Raw genomic sequence first — 16519 nt, 5'->3', positions numbered from 1 at the left:
CGGGAGGCCGAGGCAGAGAATTGCTTGAACCTGGGAGGCGGAGGTTGCAGTGAGTTGAAATCAGACCACTGCACTCCAGCCTGGGCAATGAGAGCAAGAGTCCATCACAAACGAAACAATACAACACCTTCTAAGGGTTGTTTATTTGATCTAAAATCCTTTAAAATATTAAGAAAACTCAGCCATTAAATTTTTATGTTAAAATTCTACTTTTATCAAAAGTATAATATGCACACAGAAAAATATACTAATTATTCTCCATGGATTTTGTATTTGCAGTTGTAGAAAAACCAATGAATAAGACTAATCTCTGATCTTATTATTTTTATTATTTTTTTAAAGTCCTATTATACTTCATTTAAAGAGAACCAACTCAGTATTTGCCCTGGGCCTGGTACATAGTAAGCATTTGAGCTTCTGTCTCCTTTCCTCTGTTGTCGCTGTTTCTGCAGTGGTTTTAACATCTGTTTCTCTGTTCGTCTACTCTAGAGCCAGACTACCTGGGTTTGAATCCCGCTCTGATGCCTACTAGCTGTGTGATTTTTGGCAAGTCACTTAACCTGTCTAAGCCTCAGTTTTTTCATCTGTTAAGTGGGAGTAACAAAAGTACCTACTCATAAAGCTGTTTTGAAGACAAAATGAGTTAATATTTATTTAGCACTCAGAACAGTGTCTGGCTGTGACACGGTGAGCCCCCTATAAGCACTGGTTCTTTATTTTTTATTTTTTGAGACAGTTTCGCTCTGAGTGTCACTCTGTCCCCTAGGCTGGAGTGCAGTGGCAAAATCTTGGCTCACTGAAACCTCTACCTCCCAGATTCAAGCAATTCTCCTGCCTCAGCCTCCTGAGTAGCTGGGACTACAGGCAAGCACCACCATGCCTGGCTAATTTTTGTATTTTTAGTAGAGTCAGCGTTTCACCACATTGGCCAGGCTGCTCTCGAACTCCTGACCTCAAGTGATCTGCCCCCCTCAGCCTCCCAAAGTGATGGGATTACAGGCATGAGCTGCCACACTCACCAGAAATGGTTCTTTTTAGTGAACCCTTGGCAACAACATTCTCTCTGATAGATTGAGGATACCCCCAGTCCATACAATAATGGGCGGTGGTGCTGATGAGTTAGGGAGCCTTTGACCTGATCCCACATCCATTCATCAGTGGAGAGCTTTGGTCTAATTTGAAACAAGGAGGAGGGGCCCTCATTGTCAGTGTGTGGGAAGGTAGAGCATGAACATGGAGTCCTGGTTAGAAAAATACATTCTCGGGAAAGAACAGGCTCTACCCCGACAAAACTTTAGAAAAATAACAATCTGCTACTCCTTGATTAAAGGGTAAAAAACTAATTATCCTTTCCGGAGGGACGTGAGGCTGATCTCTGCCAGGCTGTGACCTGGAGGTGCAGGATGTGGATTTCCTTAGGATGTAATGAAGCCTTTCCCATTGAAAACGTGCGATGATTCAGATGGATGTGGGGGGCAGCAGGGTGGGGAGAGGGAGAACTATCCCTTTGCTTTTAAAAGCAACTCCTGGACACTTCAGAAACATCATTTGTGGGTCAGCACTTTGAATATGGAACACTGATTTTCTTAAATTAGATTTCCAAAAGATCTCTGTTACAAAACATCCCTTCAAAAATGTTCTGTAATTTTTGCTAATTAGACCAGCTGACGGTGAGCTTGGATGTTTGAAGTTTAGTGCTGCCATCTATCCGCTGATGATGCAGATCAGAATGCCAATGAGGTAGTGACTGGGAAACACTTTTTGTGTGTGTGTATGCTGAAGAAATCCAAGTAGTATTAATTTTAGTTTCTTTAGTTGGGGAAGAGCATAAAAAATTTGATATTTAGATAACTAGTATGTGATATTCCTCATTGTCTTCCACATCATACTGTCAGGGATGGAAATTTCCCATTGGCCTGTACCGTTTGGCTGCAGGCGTCAGGAAAGTTCAAAAAAGTCTTTCAAATATTTACTGAGCATCTACCATATCTCTAGAAGGTGGGGACAAAATGTTAAAATGATAATGAAGTGCCTGCCCTTAGGGAGCTTATCTATCTATCTGTCTGTCTATCTATACGCTTTTTTTGGACATGGAGTCTCGCTCTGTCACCCAATCTGGAGTGCTGCAGTGGTTCAATCCTCACTCACTGCAACCTCCGCCTCTTAGGCACAAACAATCCTCCTACTCAGCCTCCCAAGTAGCAGGGACTACAGGTGTGCACCACCACAACTGTCTAATTTTTGTATTTTTTGTAGAGACAGGCTTTCGCTATGTTGCCTAGTCTGGTTGGAGCTCATATTTTAATGACTTCAGTGGACTGACCAATACCTAAGCTCTCTGTCAATTTATATTTTATACAAAGAATGCTTCTTAGGTAATCTTTGGACAAGTATCTCTAAGCTCTCTTTCCCCATTTCACTCATGTTTTCTTGTCAAGTCACCAGGGACCTCTGCTTTGCCAAATTTGCTGGGCTGCTCTTCATCCTCCTGCTTGGGGAAATAGTAGAGTCTCCCTCCACGAAGCACTGTCTTCACTTGGCCTCTGCATTGCCCTTCTCTTGGTTTTCCTCCTGCCTTCATGGGGCTCTTCTCCTGTCTGTAAGCTGATGATTTCTGAATACAGTAGGCTCATATGTAGCAGCTAATTCCACATTTCCATTTGGAGGTCCATACTATTTCAATGTTACATGTCTGCTCTTGATTTTTCTCACCAAATCTGTTCTTCCCATAGGCCTTCACTATCTTCCCACTGTTCAGGCTAAACTTTAGAGCATCCTTTACTCTTATTTCACCTTCTGTACCTAACCCACAGCAGACTGTGTTGTTTCTGCTTTCAAAAATATGTTCCTCATTCCACTACTCCTCACCACCCCCATGGCCACTATCTTGGTCCAAGTCCCTGCCATTCCTTACCTGGGCCACCGTGGGAACTTCCTCACCTCCTCCCTGCCCCTGTCTCGCCACCCATAGCTGCTGTCTCCATACAACATTGAGAGCAATCCTTTTAAACTTAGGTCAGGTTTCTCTTCTGCTCAGAATCCTTCAGTAGCCTCCTCTCTCCTCTGAATTAAAAGCCAGAGGCCTTTGCAGGAATCTGTGAGACCCTTGCCATCTGGTTTCAGCTCCTTCTGTGACTCTCGGCTCTTGCCCACTCCTTACCCCACTCCAGCCATATTGGTCTTGCTGCCCCTCAGCCGTGCCCTAGGAACTCTGCACGTGCTGTGCTGTCTATCTAAGACAGGCTCCCCGCTCTTGCAGGGAGAAGCCTGCCCAGGGTACTCCATAAACAGCAGCTACTCCCACCACCCCCTGATCCCCTACCCTACTTTGTTCTCCATAGAATTTATCACCTTCTAATGTAAGCTCTGAGATAACAGCAACTATATTTTGTCCTCTGCTGTATCCCTATGCCTAAAACAATGCCTGGCACATGGTAGACACTCAGCAAATGCTTAATGTTAACAGTTATTATGTACTGGGTGTGAGCCAGGTGGTCGGCAGAGTGCTTTATAGGAATTCTTTATTTACATCTCAAAGCAACCCTAGGAGGTGTAAGTCCTTTTAGACTTGGACAGGCACATGCTACCACGCCCGGCTAATTTTTGTATTTTTAGTAGAGACGAGGTTTCACCATGTTGGCCAGGATGATCTTGATCTCTTGACCTCGTAATCCATCCACCTTGGCCTCCCAAAGTGCTGGGATTACAGTGTGAGCCACCATGCCTGGCCGGTCTAAGTATTATCATACCCATTTTCAAGTTGGAAGCTGAAGACTGGGAAAGTTGTATAAGTCATCCAAGGTCATTTGATGGACTTGAGCTTGAACCCAGGTCTTGGAGACTGCCGAGCCCATGCTCTGACCTCCTTGGGTTACTGATCTCTCTCTAGAGGCCTGAATTTGTTCTAGAAATGTTTATGGTGGCTGATCAACATACAAAAATATGAGTGAGCAACCCAGGGCCCATCCATGGACTTGAAATACGGAAATAGACAGGAGTCTTGGTGCATTTGTTATGATGAGATAGTGTCTCTCAGGAGTGTCTGGGGTATGAATGTGCTGCGGGGCAGATACTCTGTCCTGGATGAGGGACAAGGGAACCACACCAGGCGGGGTTAGTAAGGTGAAAATCATATATAACCCAAAGTGCTCTTAAAAGCCCAGGGGAAGGGGCCATGTTGGGGCCTGACTGTCCATCTTTCAGTATATCCCTCATGGCTGGAATGCTCTTCAATGCTATACATTTGGACAGCTCCAGCCCAGACCAAGAAAGTGGCTGGCATTTGAGGGCCTTTTTGTTTCGAAAATGCTTATTTAGGATGCAGTCAGCCTGAGAGAGGCCTAGGGAAGAGGTTACTACTAGGGTGAATACAGATCCAAAACCTACATCAGACTTGCTGCGGGCTCCCTGCCGGGTGGCTTAAAAGACCCCATGTAACATAATAATGTTAGCAGTCACTCCCCATGGCTGCCACTATGGATATTTTTCTCTGTCTCTCTCTGAAGTGCATGTGTTGTATTCACGTTCTTTCGTTGTGTATAGAAGGCTACCCTGTGTACTGGTGACCCCAGACTTACCAAGGACCACACCATGAATTCATTCTCATTATTTATTAAGCTCCTATTAGCTGCAAGGAGTGCAGTGACAGCAGCAAGTCTACACCAGATAGTCCCTGGCCTTCCAGAGCTCATCCCCAGAAAGAGGGCTCTCTTTTGGGGTCCCTTCTGTGCTCCAGTCACTAAGAGCTTTACGTATAGTAACTCATTACTCCTCACAGCAGCCCAGTGAGGAGGGGGTCTTGTTAATTACCCTCATTTTACAGATGGAGGAACTAGGGATCAGAGATGTTAAGTCAGTTGACCAGCGCTGCACAGCTGATGAGTAGCAGAGCCGGATCCAGCTTCTGTGCTCTTAACTACTGGGCCAACCCGCCCCTGAATGGCAGCACTCAGGAATCACTGACTGACGGTGACCACTGCAGTTCTCCTTCCGGGAGACTGCACAAGTGAAGAGTTGTTCTAAAGATACAAGCTTTGCAGGAAGCTAAAATACAAAAGGGCAATACAGCAAAATGGCTCTTGAGTGGGAGCAGAAGACGGACCAGCTGCTGCTGCTGAATATCTGAGCACAGAGACAGTGGGGGGTGGGAGGGGAAGTGGGAGTGGAGGACGTGGAGAAAGCCAGAAGGTGTGGGAATTCTTACCATCGTTGAGTGACTCATGTAAATATATGTCTCAGAAACAGATTTGTAGGACTGATTTCTCACAAGTACTGATAAAACTCCACCACTAAGCTGCTTCCATCAAATCCCAGGCTGCATTAAAATGCTTGCTTCTCAGCTTAGTTACAGAATTCTCTTCTGGAGTAGTTAATAGGATTTCGTTTCACATCATTAGTCCATCAGGATTTTTTCCATTAAATATGTGTCTTTTATTTTGCCTGAAAATATTTTTATTTCCCTCTCACTTTTCAAAAATTGTGGGAAGATACACATAAAATATTACCATGGTAACCAATTAAACCATTACCATATTTACCAGTTTAACCATTTAAAAATGTATAATACATAAATGGCATTAAGTACATTCACAAGGTCACGCACCCACCACCACTGTTGAATTCCATAACCTTGTCATCATCCCAAAAGGAATCTGCATACCCATTAGGCTGTCACTCCCCATTTACTCTCTTCCCCCAGCTTCTGGAGCTAATCTACTTTCTGATTCTATGGATTTGTCTATTCGGGACATTTCTCACAAATGGAATCATATAATATGTACCCCTTGTGTCTGGCTTCTTTCACTTTGCATGTTTTCAAGATTCTTCCAAGGTGTGGCATGTATCAGTACTTCATTCTCTTTTATGGTTGAATAATCTATTGTATGAATATATCACATTTTGTTTATTCATTAGTTGGTGGGACTTTTCATATGTACATTTTATTTTATTTTATTTGAGGCAGAGTCTTGCTCTGTCACCAGGCTGGAATGCAGTGGCGCAATCTCGGCTCACTGCAACCTCTGACTCCCTGGTTAAAGCGATTCTCCTGCCTCAGCCTCCCAAGTAGCTGGAATTACAGGCATGTGCCACCATACCCAGCTAATTTTTGTATTTTTGGTAGAGATGGAATTTCACCATGTTGGGCAGGATGGTCTTGATTTCCTGACTTCATGATCTGCCCGCCTCGGCCTCCCAAAGTGCTGGGATTATAGGCGCAAGCCACCGCGCCTGGCCCTTGTATGTACATTTTCAATAGGGTTATTATAGTGCCAGCTATGTGCCAGACACATTGCTCGATGCTATATCCTGAATATATGAAAAATTTTTATTGATCAATCAATAAGAAAAAAAGAGAACATCTTTTTATATAAATGAGCAAATGACCAGAACAAATGTGAAAAATGCACAAGAGGAACTACAAATATAATAGAATTTCCAGAATTAAATCATTTCAATCTCTTCTCTAGTTAATTCTGGAATGGGTTTGAATATTATTTGGGAGACATGCACATATATGTGTTTGGGATAGTCCATATTTCGGGGAAGAGTTTCATTTCTTGCTTTGTTCAAGTCGATCTTTACACATTTGTGACCTAAAGTTGATTTAGTATTTACAGTATAGTACTACCTCTCTAAAGCCTTTGTAAAATATTTTGTCCTTTTGAATGTTTCTGAATTCAGATGGACACTAAGATCCTTTTGGAGCATGCTTCATTTTTAGCAGGGGTTCTCAATTTATGCATTTTGGTTGTCACCAACTGCTAAGAAATGGAACAGTGGATTTTCACAGTCAGAGGTTCTTGGAGACTTGAATGCATTATTTTCCTACAATTATGCTGTTCAATATGATGGCCACATGCCATATGTGGCAACTGAGCACTTAAAACATGGCTGGTGCCAATGAAGATGTGTTGTAAGTGTAAAATCCACATTGGATTTTGAAGACTTACCATGAAAAAAATAAAATATCTCTAACAGTTTTTTTCCCATTGATTATGTGTTAAACTAATAATTTCTGGATATACTGGGTTAAAAAAAACTATACTATTAAAACTAAACTTATCTATTTCTTTTTACTTTTAAAATGTGACTAATAGGCTGGGTGTGGTGGCTCACACCATTATAATCCCAGCAGTTTGGGAAGCTGAGGCAGGAGGATTACCTGAGCCCAATAGTTCAAGACCATCCTGGGCAACATAGAGAGATCCTGTCTCTACAAAAAAAAAAAAAAAAAAAAAAAAAAAGCCAGATGTGCTGGTGTGTGCCGGTTGTCTCAGGAGGCTGAGGCAAGAGTATCGCTTGATCTGGGGAGTTCAAGGCTGCAGTGAGCCATGATTACACCACTACATTCCAGCCTGGGCAACACAAGACTGTGTCTCAAAAAAATATATATATATGACTAATAGAAAACTTAAATTACATACGTGGCTCACTTGATATTTCAATTAAATAATGCTGTACTTAAAAAAAAAAAAAAAGCTGGTAGAGGGTGGTAAATGGTTGAAGGGAGCTTGAATGAACGCCTATGACTCCCCTGCCTTCAGAATCTTAAAAGTGTCCCTGAGACAGGCCACAGAGGGTCTGGGTGCCTGCAGTATCCTCCAGCTTACCTGTTTTCACTCTGGACCCCTCACTCTCTTTTCCCCTCCCTTGCCAGCGAGATCTTTCTAAAAGGCAAATCTCATCATGTCACTCCTTGCTTCAGTGGAGCCCCATCACCCTATGGCCAAAGCCCTGACTTTGTTGCCCTGTCCAGCCTTGCCCACCTATCCAGCCCCATCTCATGCCTTTCTGCCTCCTTCCCCACCAGCTAATATATGTTATTATACTCTGAATTATATTTATTATATGAAATATATGCACAACATATTTTCATAGTAAAAGACTAAAAAATACATAATACAAAAGATAATGTCCACATTTATGCTGCCCAAACACCATCCCAGCTATGTAATCAATCACTGTCAACAGTTGGCCTATGCACATCCAGGGCCCTCACCCTATGTATACAGACCTAATTCTGTATCTTTGTATAGCATTCATCTCTGTACCCACTATATATCAACATTTAGCTATATTTGCTTCAAATTTTGTGTGCTTCATCCCAGGCCCTCTACCTTCCCTCTCTCCCTGGAGGTAATCACTCTTCTGTGGTTGATTTCACCTTAACATCTGTAGTTTTTACATTTTTATTACATATATATATGACTATAAAGAATAGAGTATTATTTTTATGTCTCTATACAGTATTATATATAGCTCCTGTAACTTGGATTTTCATTTTTTCTCTTTTTTTAGCTTTTAAAAATTACTGTATAGTTCTATATGATCTTCCACTATAAAAATGAATGTAGTTTCATTTCATCTACTTCCTTATCAACAAACATTAACGTTTGTCATACTTCTTCCAGTTCTTCACATGTGCCATATTCTCTTTTGTCTACCTCTTAACTCTTGATGCTTTTTATCTTTTATATAACAGTTTGTATAAGATTGGAATGACATGGTTTTTGTTTGTTCTTTGGAAAGTTCGATAGAATCCATTAGTTAAACTGTCTGGACTGGATATTTTCTTTCATTTCTTTATTAATTATAGGGCTACTCAGGCTTTCTGTTTCTTCTTGGGGCAGTTTTAATATGTTATATTTTCCTAGTAACTTCTGCATTTTCTTTAAATTTTCAAATTTAATGCTATAAAATTATTGATAACATTCTTATTGTAGTTTTTATTTATTTGTTGAAATGGGGCCTTCTTATGTTGCCCAGGCTAGAGTGCAATGGTGTTATCATGGCTGACTGCAGCCTTGAACTCTTAGGCTCAGGTAGTCCTCCACCTCAGCCTCCTGAATAGCTAGGATTACAGGCTCATGCCATCCTGCCTGGTTAATTAAAATTTTTTTTTTTTTTTGTAGACTTGGTTTTGCAATGTTGCTCAGGCTGGTCTGGAACTCCTGGCCTCAAGCAATCCTCCTGCCTTGGCCGCCCAAAGCACTGGGAAGTTTTAAATTTTAATTGCTATTGAATCTGTAGTTATGTAACCCTATTCATAACAGTATTTATTAGCGTCCTTTCCACCCCTTTTTGAACTTGGCCGGTTTTGTCTATTTAATGTCTATTTTATCTTCTCACCTTCTGCCTTTTTAGCATGGTTTTCCTTTGCCTTGTCCTACTTTTCCCTTTTCTCATCACCTGTTGAGTGCTGCTTCTCTGTTACATCTCAGAGAGGCCTCATTTCCTCTGGGAGGCCTTTCTGCCTCCTCAAACTTTGGTCGAGCCCCTGAGGCACTTTCCTCTACCACTTAAAAAGAAGCAATTTGCCATGTTGTAATTTTTTGAAGGGGAGGAGGGTAGATCTGAATGTCCTACTGTGAGGACATGAAAGCAGGAACAGAATTTCTTGTCCACTGCTGATTTCTAATGTCTGGCACCATGCCTGACATATAGTAGCTGCTCAATAATATTGGTGAATAAATTAATGGGTGGGCTTCCACAAGTACAGACCCATTTTCCAGAGGTGAGGACTTTTTTAAAGGAGGCCATTCTTAGCAGGACTGCTACAAAGAAGATTCAGCTAGTGACTGAAAAATTGTACCAGCTGACCGTTCCTGAGGTTCCGTGAATTTTTTTTTTTTTTTTTTTTTTTTTGAGACAGTCTTGCTCTGTCACCCAGGCTGGAGTGCAGTGTCACGATCTCGGCTCCCTGCAACTTCTGCCTCCCAGGTCCAAGTGATTCTCATGCCTCAGCCTCCTGAGTAGCTAGACTACAGGTGTGCACCACCATGCACAGGTAATTTCTGCATTTTTTTTAGTAGACACAGGGTTTTGCCATGCTGGCCAGGCTGGTCTCAAACTCCTGACCTCAGGCAATCTGCCCACCTCAACCTTCCAAAGTGCTGGGATTACAGGCATGAGCCACAGCACCCAGCCAACTTTTTGGTACCTCAGTGACTAAAGCCCCAGGAAAAGTTCAAGGTAGACACTTTTTCAGAGATGCCTTTCAGCAAACATATTGACAGACATCACATGTTTTAGAGGAGTAATTTATCCATAAAAATATTGAAAAAGGTATTCCTGTAGGTATATTGGCAGCTACAAAATTTGATTCAATTTGTGAGACAGAAATAAGGTGCTTCTGATGTGTCTGGAGTCTCTTTGTGCTGGCTTGTCTTAAAGCTGCCTCTGTCATGTCTAAGGAAATTGATTCATGTTGAGAGGTTAACAGGTGAGGAAAACAGTTTCAGCTTGTTAGGTAGGGGCTAAATGTCCCGTTGATGGTTCCTCCAAAAACCTGGAGCTCAAATGGAGTTTGACCAAGCACAGAGCAAAACCTGGAGTTCCTTTGTTGGAACTCTCCAGCATGTGTGTGTGGCAAGGGAGAGTTCCAGGCTGAGCTGAAGCTATACATCCCCTGATAGTGTCCATGTGGGAATTTTGTCTGTGTGAACATTCAAGACAGAGATTGGGAGTCTGGTCTGACTTTTTGATTGCATCCAGGTTGCGTGTTAGATTTTATTTCATACAGAAGAAGAGCTATTTTAAGGGACTCTGGGGCTTTCGTGCTGGGGAACTGAGAAGGAGTTTGGAGTGAATTTGGCTGCTGAAGATTGCAGAGTTATTGAAAACTCCAGCCACCTTGTTTGTCTGGGCCATTTCTTGAGGCGTCTCTCTTTTTGATAAACCTGTATTTGAAACCAGTGACTTCCTCTAAATATCCAGCCACTGAATAACGAATACATTGTCTTTTCTCTTCTTCTAGGCCTAAACGGCAGCGGCAAAACAACTTTCCCATGTTTTCCTCTCCTAAAGCCTGGAATTTTAGAGGGGTAAGTGCTGCCCTGGGTAGCCCCTGCTGTTAAATGTCCAAATCTGGATACATGCTCTGGCCTCCAGAAAGGATGCTGTCAGGATTGGTTTTACTGATGAAAGTTTCCATCAAGAAATTCATTGTCTTGAATTTCCGTTAAGTATTTCAATCCACTGTCAGGATTGGTTTTACTGATGAAAGTTTCCAAGTGCTTTACCACTTGGGAAAGTCACATTTGAATCAGTGGTTGTGGGTTAAGTAAAAACTCCAAGTGGCGGTAGTCCCAGCACTTGGGGAGGCCAATGTGGGAGGATTGTTTGAGACCAGCCCAGGCAACATGGTGAAGCCCCACTCTACAAAAAAAAATACGAAAATTAGATTGGCATGGTGGCATGTGCCTGGAGTCCTAGCTACTCAGGAGGCTGAGGCGGGAAGATCGCTTGAGCCCAGGAGGCAGAGGTTGCGGTGAGCTGAGATCATGCACTGCACTCCAGCCTGTGTAACAGAGTGAGACTCTGCCTAAATTTAAAAAAAAGAAGAAGAAAGAAATTCAAGTGGCCCAGTAAGCTTCTGCTGACATTCACCTGCCCTGAAGGTCTTGGGCTGCCAGAAGCATCTCGCAAAGAAGCCAAGAAGTGTCAAAGGTGCTGAGGCAGGCATTGGGGCAGTTTTCTTTGGAGCCTGGAGGGAATCCGTGTACAATGAAGGAGAAAAGAACTCAGAAATGTACAGTTTATTAATATGTAGATTTATGCCTTTACAGGGAGCTTTGTTTTCCAGAAGGAGAAGTCTGTAAGCTTTAAACAGATTTTAGGAATCATAAAATTTGACCAAGCACAGAGCAATCAACCATGCTTGGGAGATCTAGAGGTATAGGAAGGGTCAGATTGAACTTCTTCCTGATGCAGGGTTGTCTTCCTCAGCATAACAGTAATATAATAATAATAGCCACAGTGTATGGAGGTCCTACTGTGTGCTAAAGTGAGTTCAATGCTAACCTCAGGAGCAAAATTCTTTCATCTTTAGAGACTGCTCTGAGCTCTTTTCCACCTCCAGTCCTTTGCACGTGTTCCTTCTGCCTGGAGCACTCTCTCCTCTGCCCGGCGCCACGCTCCTACACACACTGCTCCTCGCCCACCCACTTTATCCATTGGGTCTCATTCTTGACATCACCTCCTCTGGGAGGAATCCCTCATGAACACCCTCTGAATCTGAGCTCCTGAATCTCCGATGTACCCCTGCAGTTTCTTACCATTGTGCTTTTTAGCCCTTACTGAAATTTAAGATAGGAAGACTCAGGCTTGAAGAGTGTGGCTTCCTTCTCTGTCTCTCTTGTTCAGTACTGTATCTCTGGGCCTAGCACAGTGCCTGGCACATGCATGCTTAATTAATTGATTAGATGAATGAATGGAATGAATGAATACCTTTCTCGCATCCATCCACATGTTATCTTTAGATTGGGTTTCAAGTTCAGGTCTTCAGTCTTTTTAATACTGTTCTGACTGGTTCTGTTCACACTTTAAAATCCTGTATAGATTTCAATAATTTTCCCCAAATGTCTTATTAAAAATAAATATAGATCATGAAACTATTTTAGCTCAGGTTACAATATGCTTTTTATTGAGTACAAAGAGAAATGTGTTGACTTCTGAAATAGATGTGCATGTTTTACTGAATGCAAGTCATGCACTTCCTTAGTCATTTATGGTTTTGTGGATAGGATCTCCATTTCTCAAAGTGTATCCAGTTGTATGATCATAACCATGAAGTAAAAAAAGGCTTGTGTGGTCAGATCTATTTGGGACATGCCGAGTGTATTAAACTAAATATGCTTACTACTGGAGGACTTCTCAAAGTCTTTGATGTGTGGATGTATGTGGAGACTCCATCAGGAGAATTGGTGGCATTTGTAGCATTTCCCAAAGTCATCGATCATGAAACCCTTTGTAGACCAAATAGAGTGTTGGAATAATTGACATTAACGGTCAATTTTGACCTATAGAGAAATTAGATCTCTTGTGAGCAAGTTAGCCTTTTCGAAGGCCTTTGTTTTCAGTGCTTGCCCTATCCATCCTCCCTGCAGTGTTGCTCTCCTCCTGCTCCAACGATGGTCATTAGCCAAGGCTCGTGGGTACATGTGGAGGACCAACCATCCAAGTTTGCCCAGGGACTGTCCTGGGTTGAACACTGAAAGTCCTGCACATCAGGAGACTCCCTGGAACCAGGCTAACTGGGACAACTGATTACACCGCCTATGGCCACAAGACCTCTTCAACTGTTTTCCCTTGAAAAATGTTCTGTGAATTTTTTAGCACAACTCTGGTTTACAGAACTTGTTAGATACATACTTAGTTTAGGTGACCCTCTGTTGGCCCCATCCTTGCCAAATCTCTCTAAGACAATAGTCACATTAATTTTCTGGGTACCATGGCACACACCTATAATTTCAGGTACTCAGGAGGATTAGGCAGGAGGATTGCTTGAGCCCAGGAGTCTGAGTCTAATCTGGGCAATACAGTGAGACTCTGTCTTAATAAATAAATAAAATAAAAGTAGTAATTCACTGAAGAAAAAAAAAAAAAAAACCCTAGAAACCCTGCCCTTGGCTAATTGCAACCAAGTAGGTTTCAGAATTTAGTGCAATGTTGCCTTCAGGTTGAGCCCTCAAATTCTTAGCTAGCTCACAAGATTTTCCCAAACAGCAAAAGTTGTGTGTTAAGTGATTAAGCCATTTGTGGTGTTTTATCTTGATCTCCTGACCTTGCCTTGATTTCTTCTGGGCCCTGAGGCTTATTGGTAAAGCTAGACAAACTGACATCAAGATATACCAGAGGGAGAAAGTTCAGGGCCTGGCCAAAGGCCAGATTCCTCTTTGACCAAACTGATCTCTCTTCGCCTCAGAGTATAATCCACAGTGACATGGTCGAGGACCGCGGAAGGGAACCCAACCAAGTGGAAACACCCTCACTCCCAGCCAGGAGGCACTTTGTAATTGTCATTATGGTAATTAAAATTGAAGAATGAGAAGGATACAGAATGCCAGGATGAAGACGTGTGAGGCGTCATCTAGCTGACACATCTTCTGTAATGAAATCTGACTCCCAGGTCTGTTAGACTAGGCTGTGCATGCTATTCTAGAGCAGGGTATGCTTTTTGTGAACACTCTGCTTTCTTCTTTATTTAGAAAGGAAGGTTTCAGAATCTCCATGCTAGAAAATTTTCCACATTTATATATCTGTTGGAGAAAACCGTTGTATTATAAGCATTTGCAATTTCATTCCTCTTTAGCTTGCAAAGAAAAGGGATCCAGGCCGGGCACAGGGGTTCATGCCTGTCATCCCAGCACTTTGGGAGGCTGAGGCAGGAGAATCACTTGAGCCCAGGAGTTCAAGACCAGCCTGGGCAACAAAGCACGACCCTGTCTCTACAAAACAAAAACAAAAACAAACCCAAAATTAGCTGGGAATGGTGGCCTGTGCCTGTACTCCAAGCTACTGGTGAAGTTGAGGCGGGAGGACCACTTGAACCCAGGAGTTCAAGGCTGCAGTGAGTGATGATTGTGCCTCTGCACGCCAGAGAGGCCTTGTCTCAAGAAAAAAAAAAAAAAGGATCCACTGTTTGTTCACTGAGGTCCTAGGCACTTGTGAATTTAAGGGGGTGGGGTGGAGGAAGAGGTGATGGTGAGAAATGATTTGGAAAAGGCAAGAGAAGAAGGAACCACATTGCTCTAGAGGAGAGGTACAGTGGGAGAAGCTTGTAGGCAAGATCTGGGTGGCTGAGAAGCAGACTTTTTGGGAGAAGAGAGAGAGATTTCAAAATAACTTTAACGAAAGTCTTGCTGAGTGAGTTGTATTGCACCCCCATCTTTGTCTCTCCTGGAAACGTTCTCTGCAGACCCCCATTCGTTCTCAGACATTAGCAGTTGCATTTGGGTTTTTCCTCTTTTTTTTCCACTGGAGTGTTTAGCTATAGAGAGGCTCAGAAAAGGCTATTGACACTCAGATTACACATCCCCTCTCCTTACCAAGTGGTTTAGCCCTTTCCCAGATTGTCATCTTCATTAATAGCAGGGTGCCTTCTGCCCTTCGGTTCCCATGCTTGTCTAAGGAGACAGAGGTCCTGGGTGTTACAGACCCTCCAGGACTTCCCCACCCTCCTGAGCAAGGCGTGGTGCTGTGCCCACCGTTCACCAGACCCACAGGTGCTGCAGATGGATTCACCAAGAGAAGCAGAGAGAATGGTTTGTGTTGGAGTGGACATGGAAGGAATAGTAAGAGAAAACCATCACAGAATGGGAGGAATGAGAAGGCTGAGGGAGGAGGGACCCTGGGCATTGCAAGGTGTCTAGCTATGAGGCAGCTTCTCCATCAGGTACTCCTGCACACCTGCTCCCATTTGGTTGGGGCAGTGCTGAGCTCAGAATTCAGAATTTCCACTCTTTCTTGTGAAAATATTTGCTGCAGGTCCTCACTGGGGTGGAGTGGAGGCACTGAGGCCCAAGGAAGACACACACCCTAGAACTGTGAAAGTCTCCGGGGCACAGCTCCTGCCATTGTCTGTTAGTTAACTAGGAAATGCTTAACCAGGACCCGTTGTGAGCAAGGCCTTGTTTCAGGTGCCAGAACTGAGGTTTTAATTAAATATGGACCAAATTCCAGAGCTATTTTTGTCTTGTCTCCTCCAGTGCCTGGTCTTTACTTTTGTCTAGTCCATTTGGGAAGACTTTTTTAGACTCTGGGGCTTATAAGGAAATTTGGACATTGTAGCCCCAACCTTTTAATATTTAGTTGAAGAAAGCAAGACCTTGTATATTAGTCAGGACTCTGGGTTATAAGTGATAGAAACTCAGTTAAAACTAGCTCAAGTCTACAGGGAATTGGTTGCTCATGTGACTGAGGGAAACTGAGGTGGGTAAGCTTCAGGCACAGCTGTTTCCAGGTGTACTCCTTTTCTCAGCTTTGCCATTCTCTGGGTTTGTCTTCTCCTACTACACGTGGATATTTTTGAAGGAACAGGGTGACGGTAAGTAGCCACACATTTCCAGAGGAAAGAGAGATTTGCTTCCAGGATCCACATATGAAATCCCAGTGTAGGACTCTGATTGTCTGGGCTTGGGTCACATAACTATGCTTTGGCCAATCACTGTGGTCAAGAAGATGGTGTAATGTGATTGGACAGGCCTTAGTCATTTGCCTCCCTCCATAGTCAGGGAGCCAGGCACACAGGGCTCTGTAACTGGTAGCTCCACTGGACCCACCTGAGGCAGGGAAGGGGCAGTTGCTCAAAGAAAGGGTTCGGTGTTGTCACTGAAAGGGAGTCTGGTTCCTAGACACAGTCAGGAAATAAATATATAATTATAGGAGTCTGCCACCACACCTGGCTAATGTTTTGTATTTTTAGTATTTTTTAGTAGAGATGGAGTTTTATCATATGACCAGGCTGGTCTCGAACTCCTGACCTCAAGCGATCCACCCACCTCAGCTTCCCAAAGAGACTTTTTTTTTTTTGGGGGGTCAGAGTCTCTCTTTTTCACCCAGGCTGGTGTGCAGTGGCACGATCTTGGCTCACTGCAACCTCTGCCTCCTGAGTGAAAGTGATTCTCCTGCCTCAGCCTCCCGAGTAGCTGGGATTGTAGGTGAGTGCCACCACACCTGGCTAATTTTTGTATTTTTAGTAGAGACAGCGTTTCACCATGTTGATCAGGTTGGTCTTGAA

General features: G+C 43.2%; 1 protein-coding gene across 2 annotated transcripts in view; it reads left to right on the top strand.

Moving 5' to 3' along the window:
• Positions 1–16519, top strand: part of ARHGEF3 (Rho guanine nucleotide exchange factor 3) — a 290282-nt gene that overhangs the window by 57886 nt on the left and 215877 nt on the right. For both annotated transcript variants that reach the window (XM_032290250.1, XM_032290249.1), the window contains exon 4: positions 10757–10823. In XM_032290250.1, the coding sequence (XP_032146141.1) occupies positions 10757–10823 (67 nt within the window). The remainder of the gene's footprint in view (positions 1–10756; positions 10824–16519) is intronic.

This window comes from Sapajus apella, unplaced genomic scaffold (assembly GCF_009761245.1).
Source record: "Sapajus apella isolate SASKATOON/1434 unplaced genomic scaffold, GSC_monkey_1.0 scaffold23, whole genome shotgun sequence".
Classification (NCBI taxonomy): Eukaryota; Metazoa; Chordata; class Mammalia; order Primates; family Cebidae; genus Sapajus; species Sapajus apella.
Note: the sequence above shows the minus strand (reverse complement) of the source record. Positions and strands in the feature narration are given on the sequence as shown.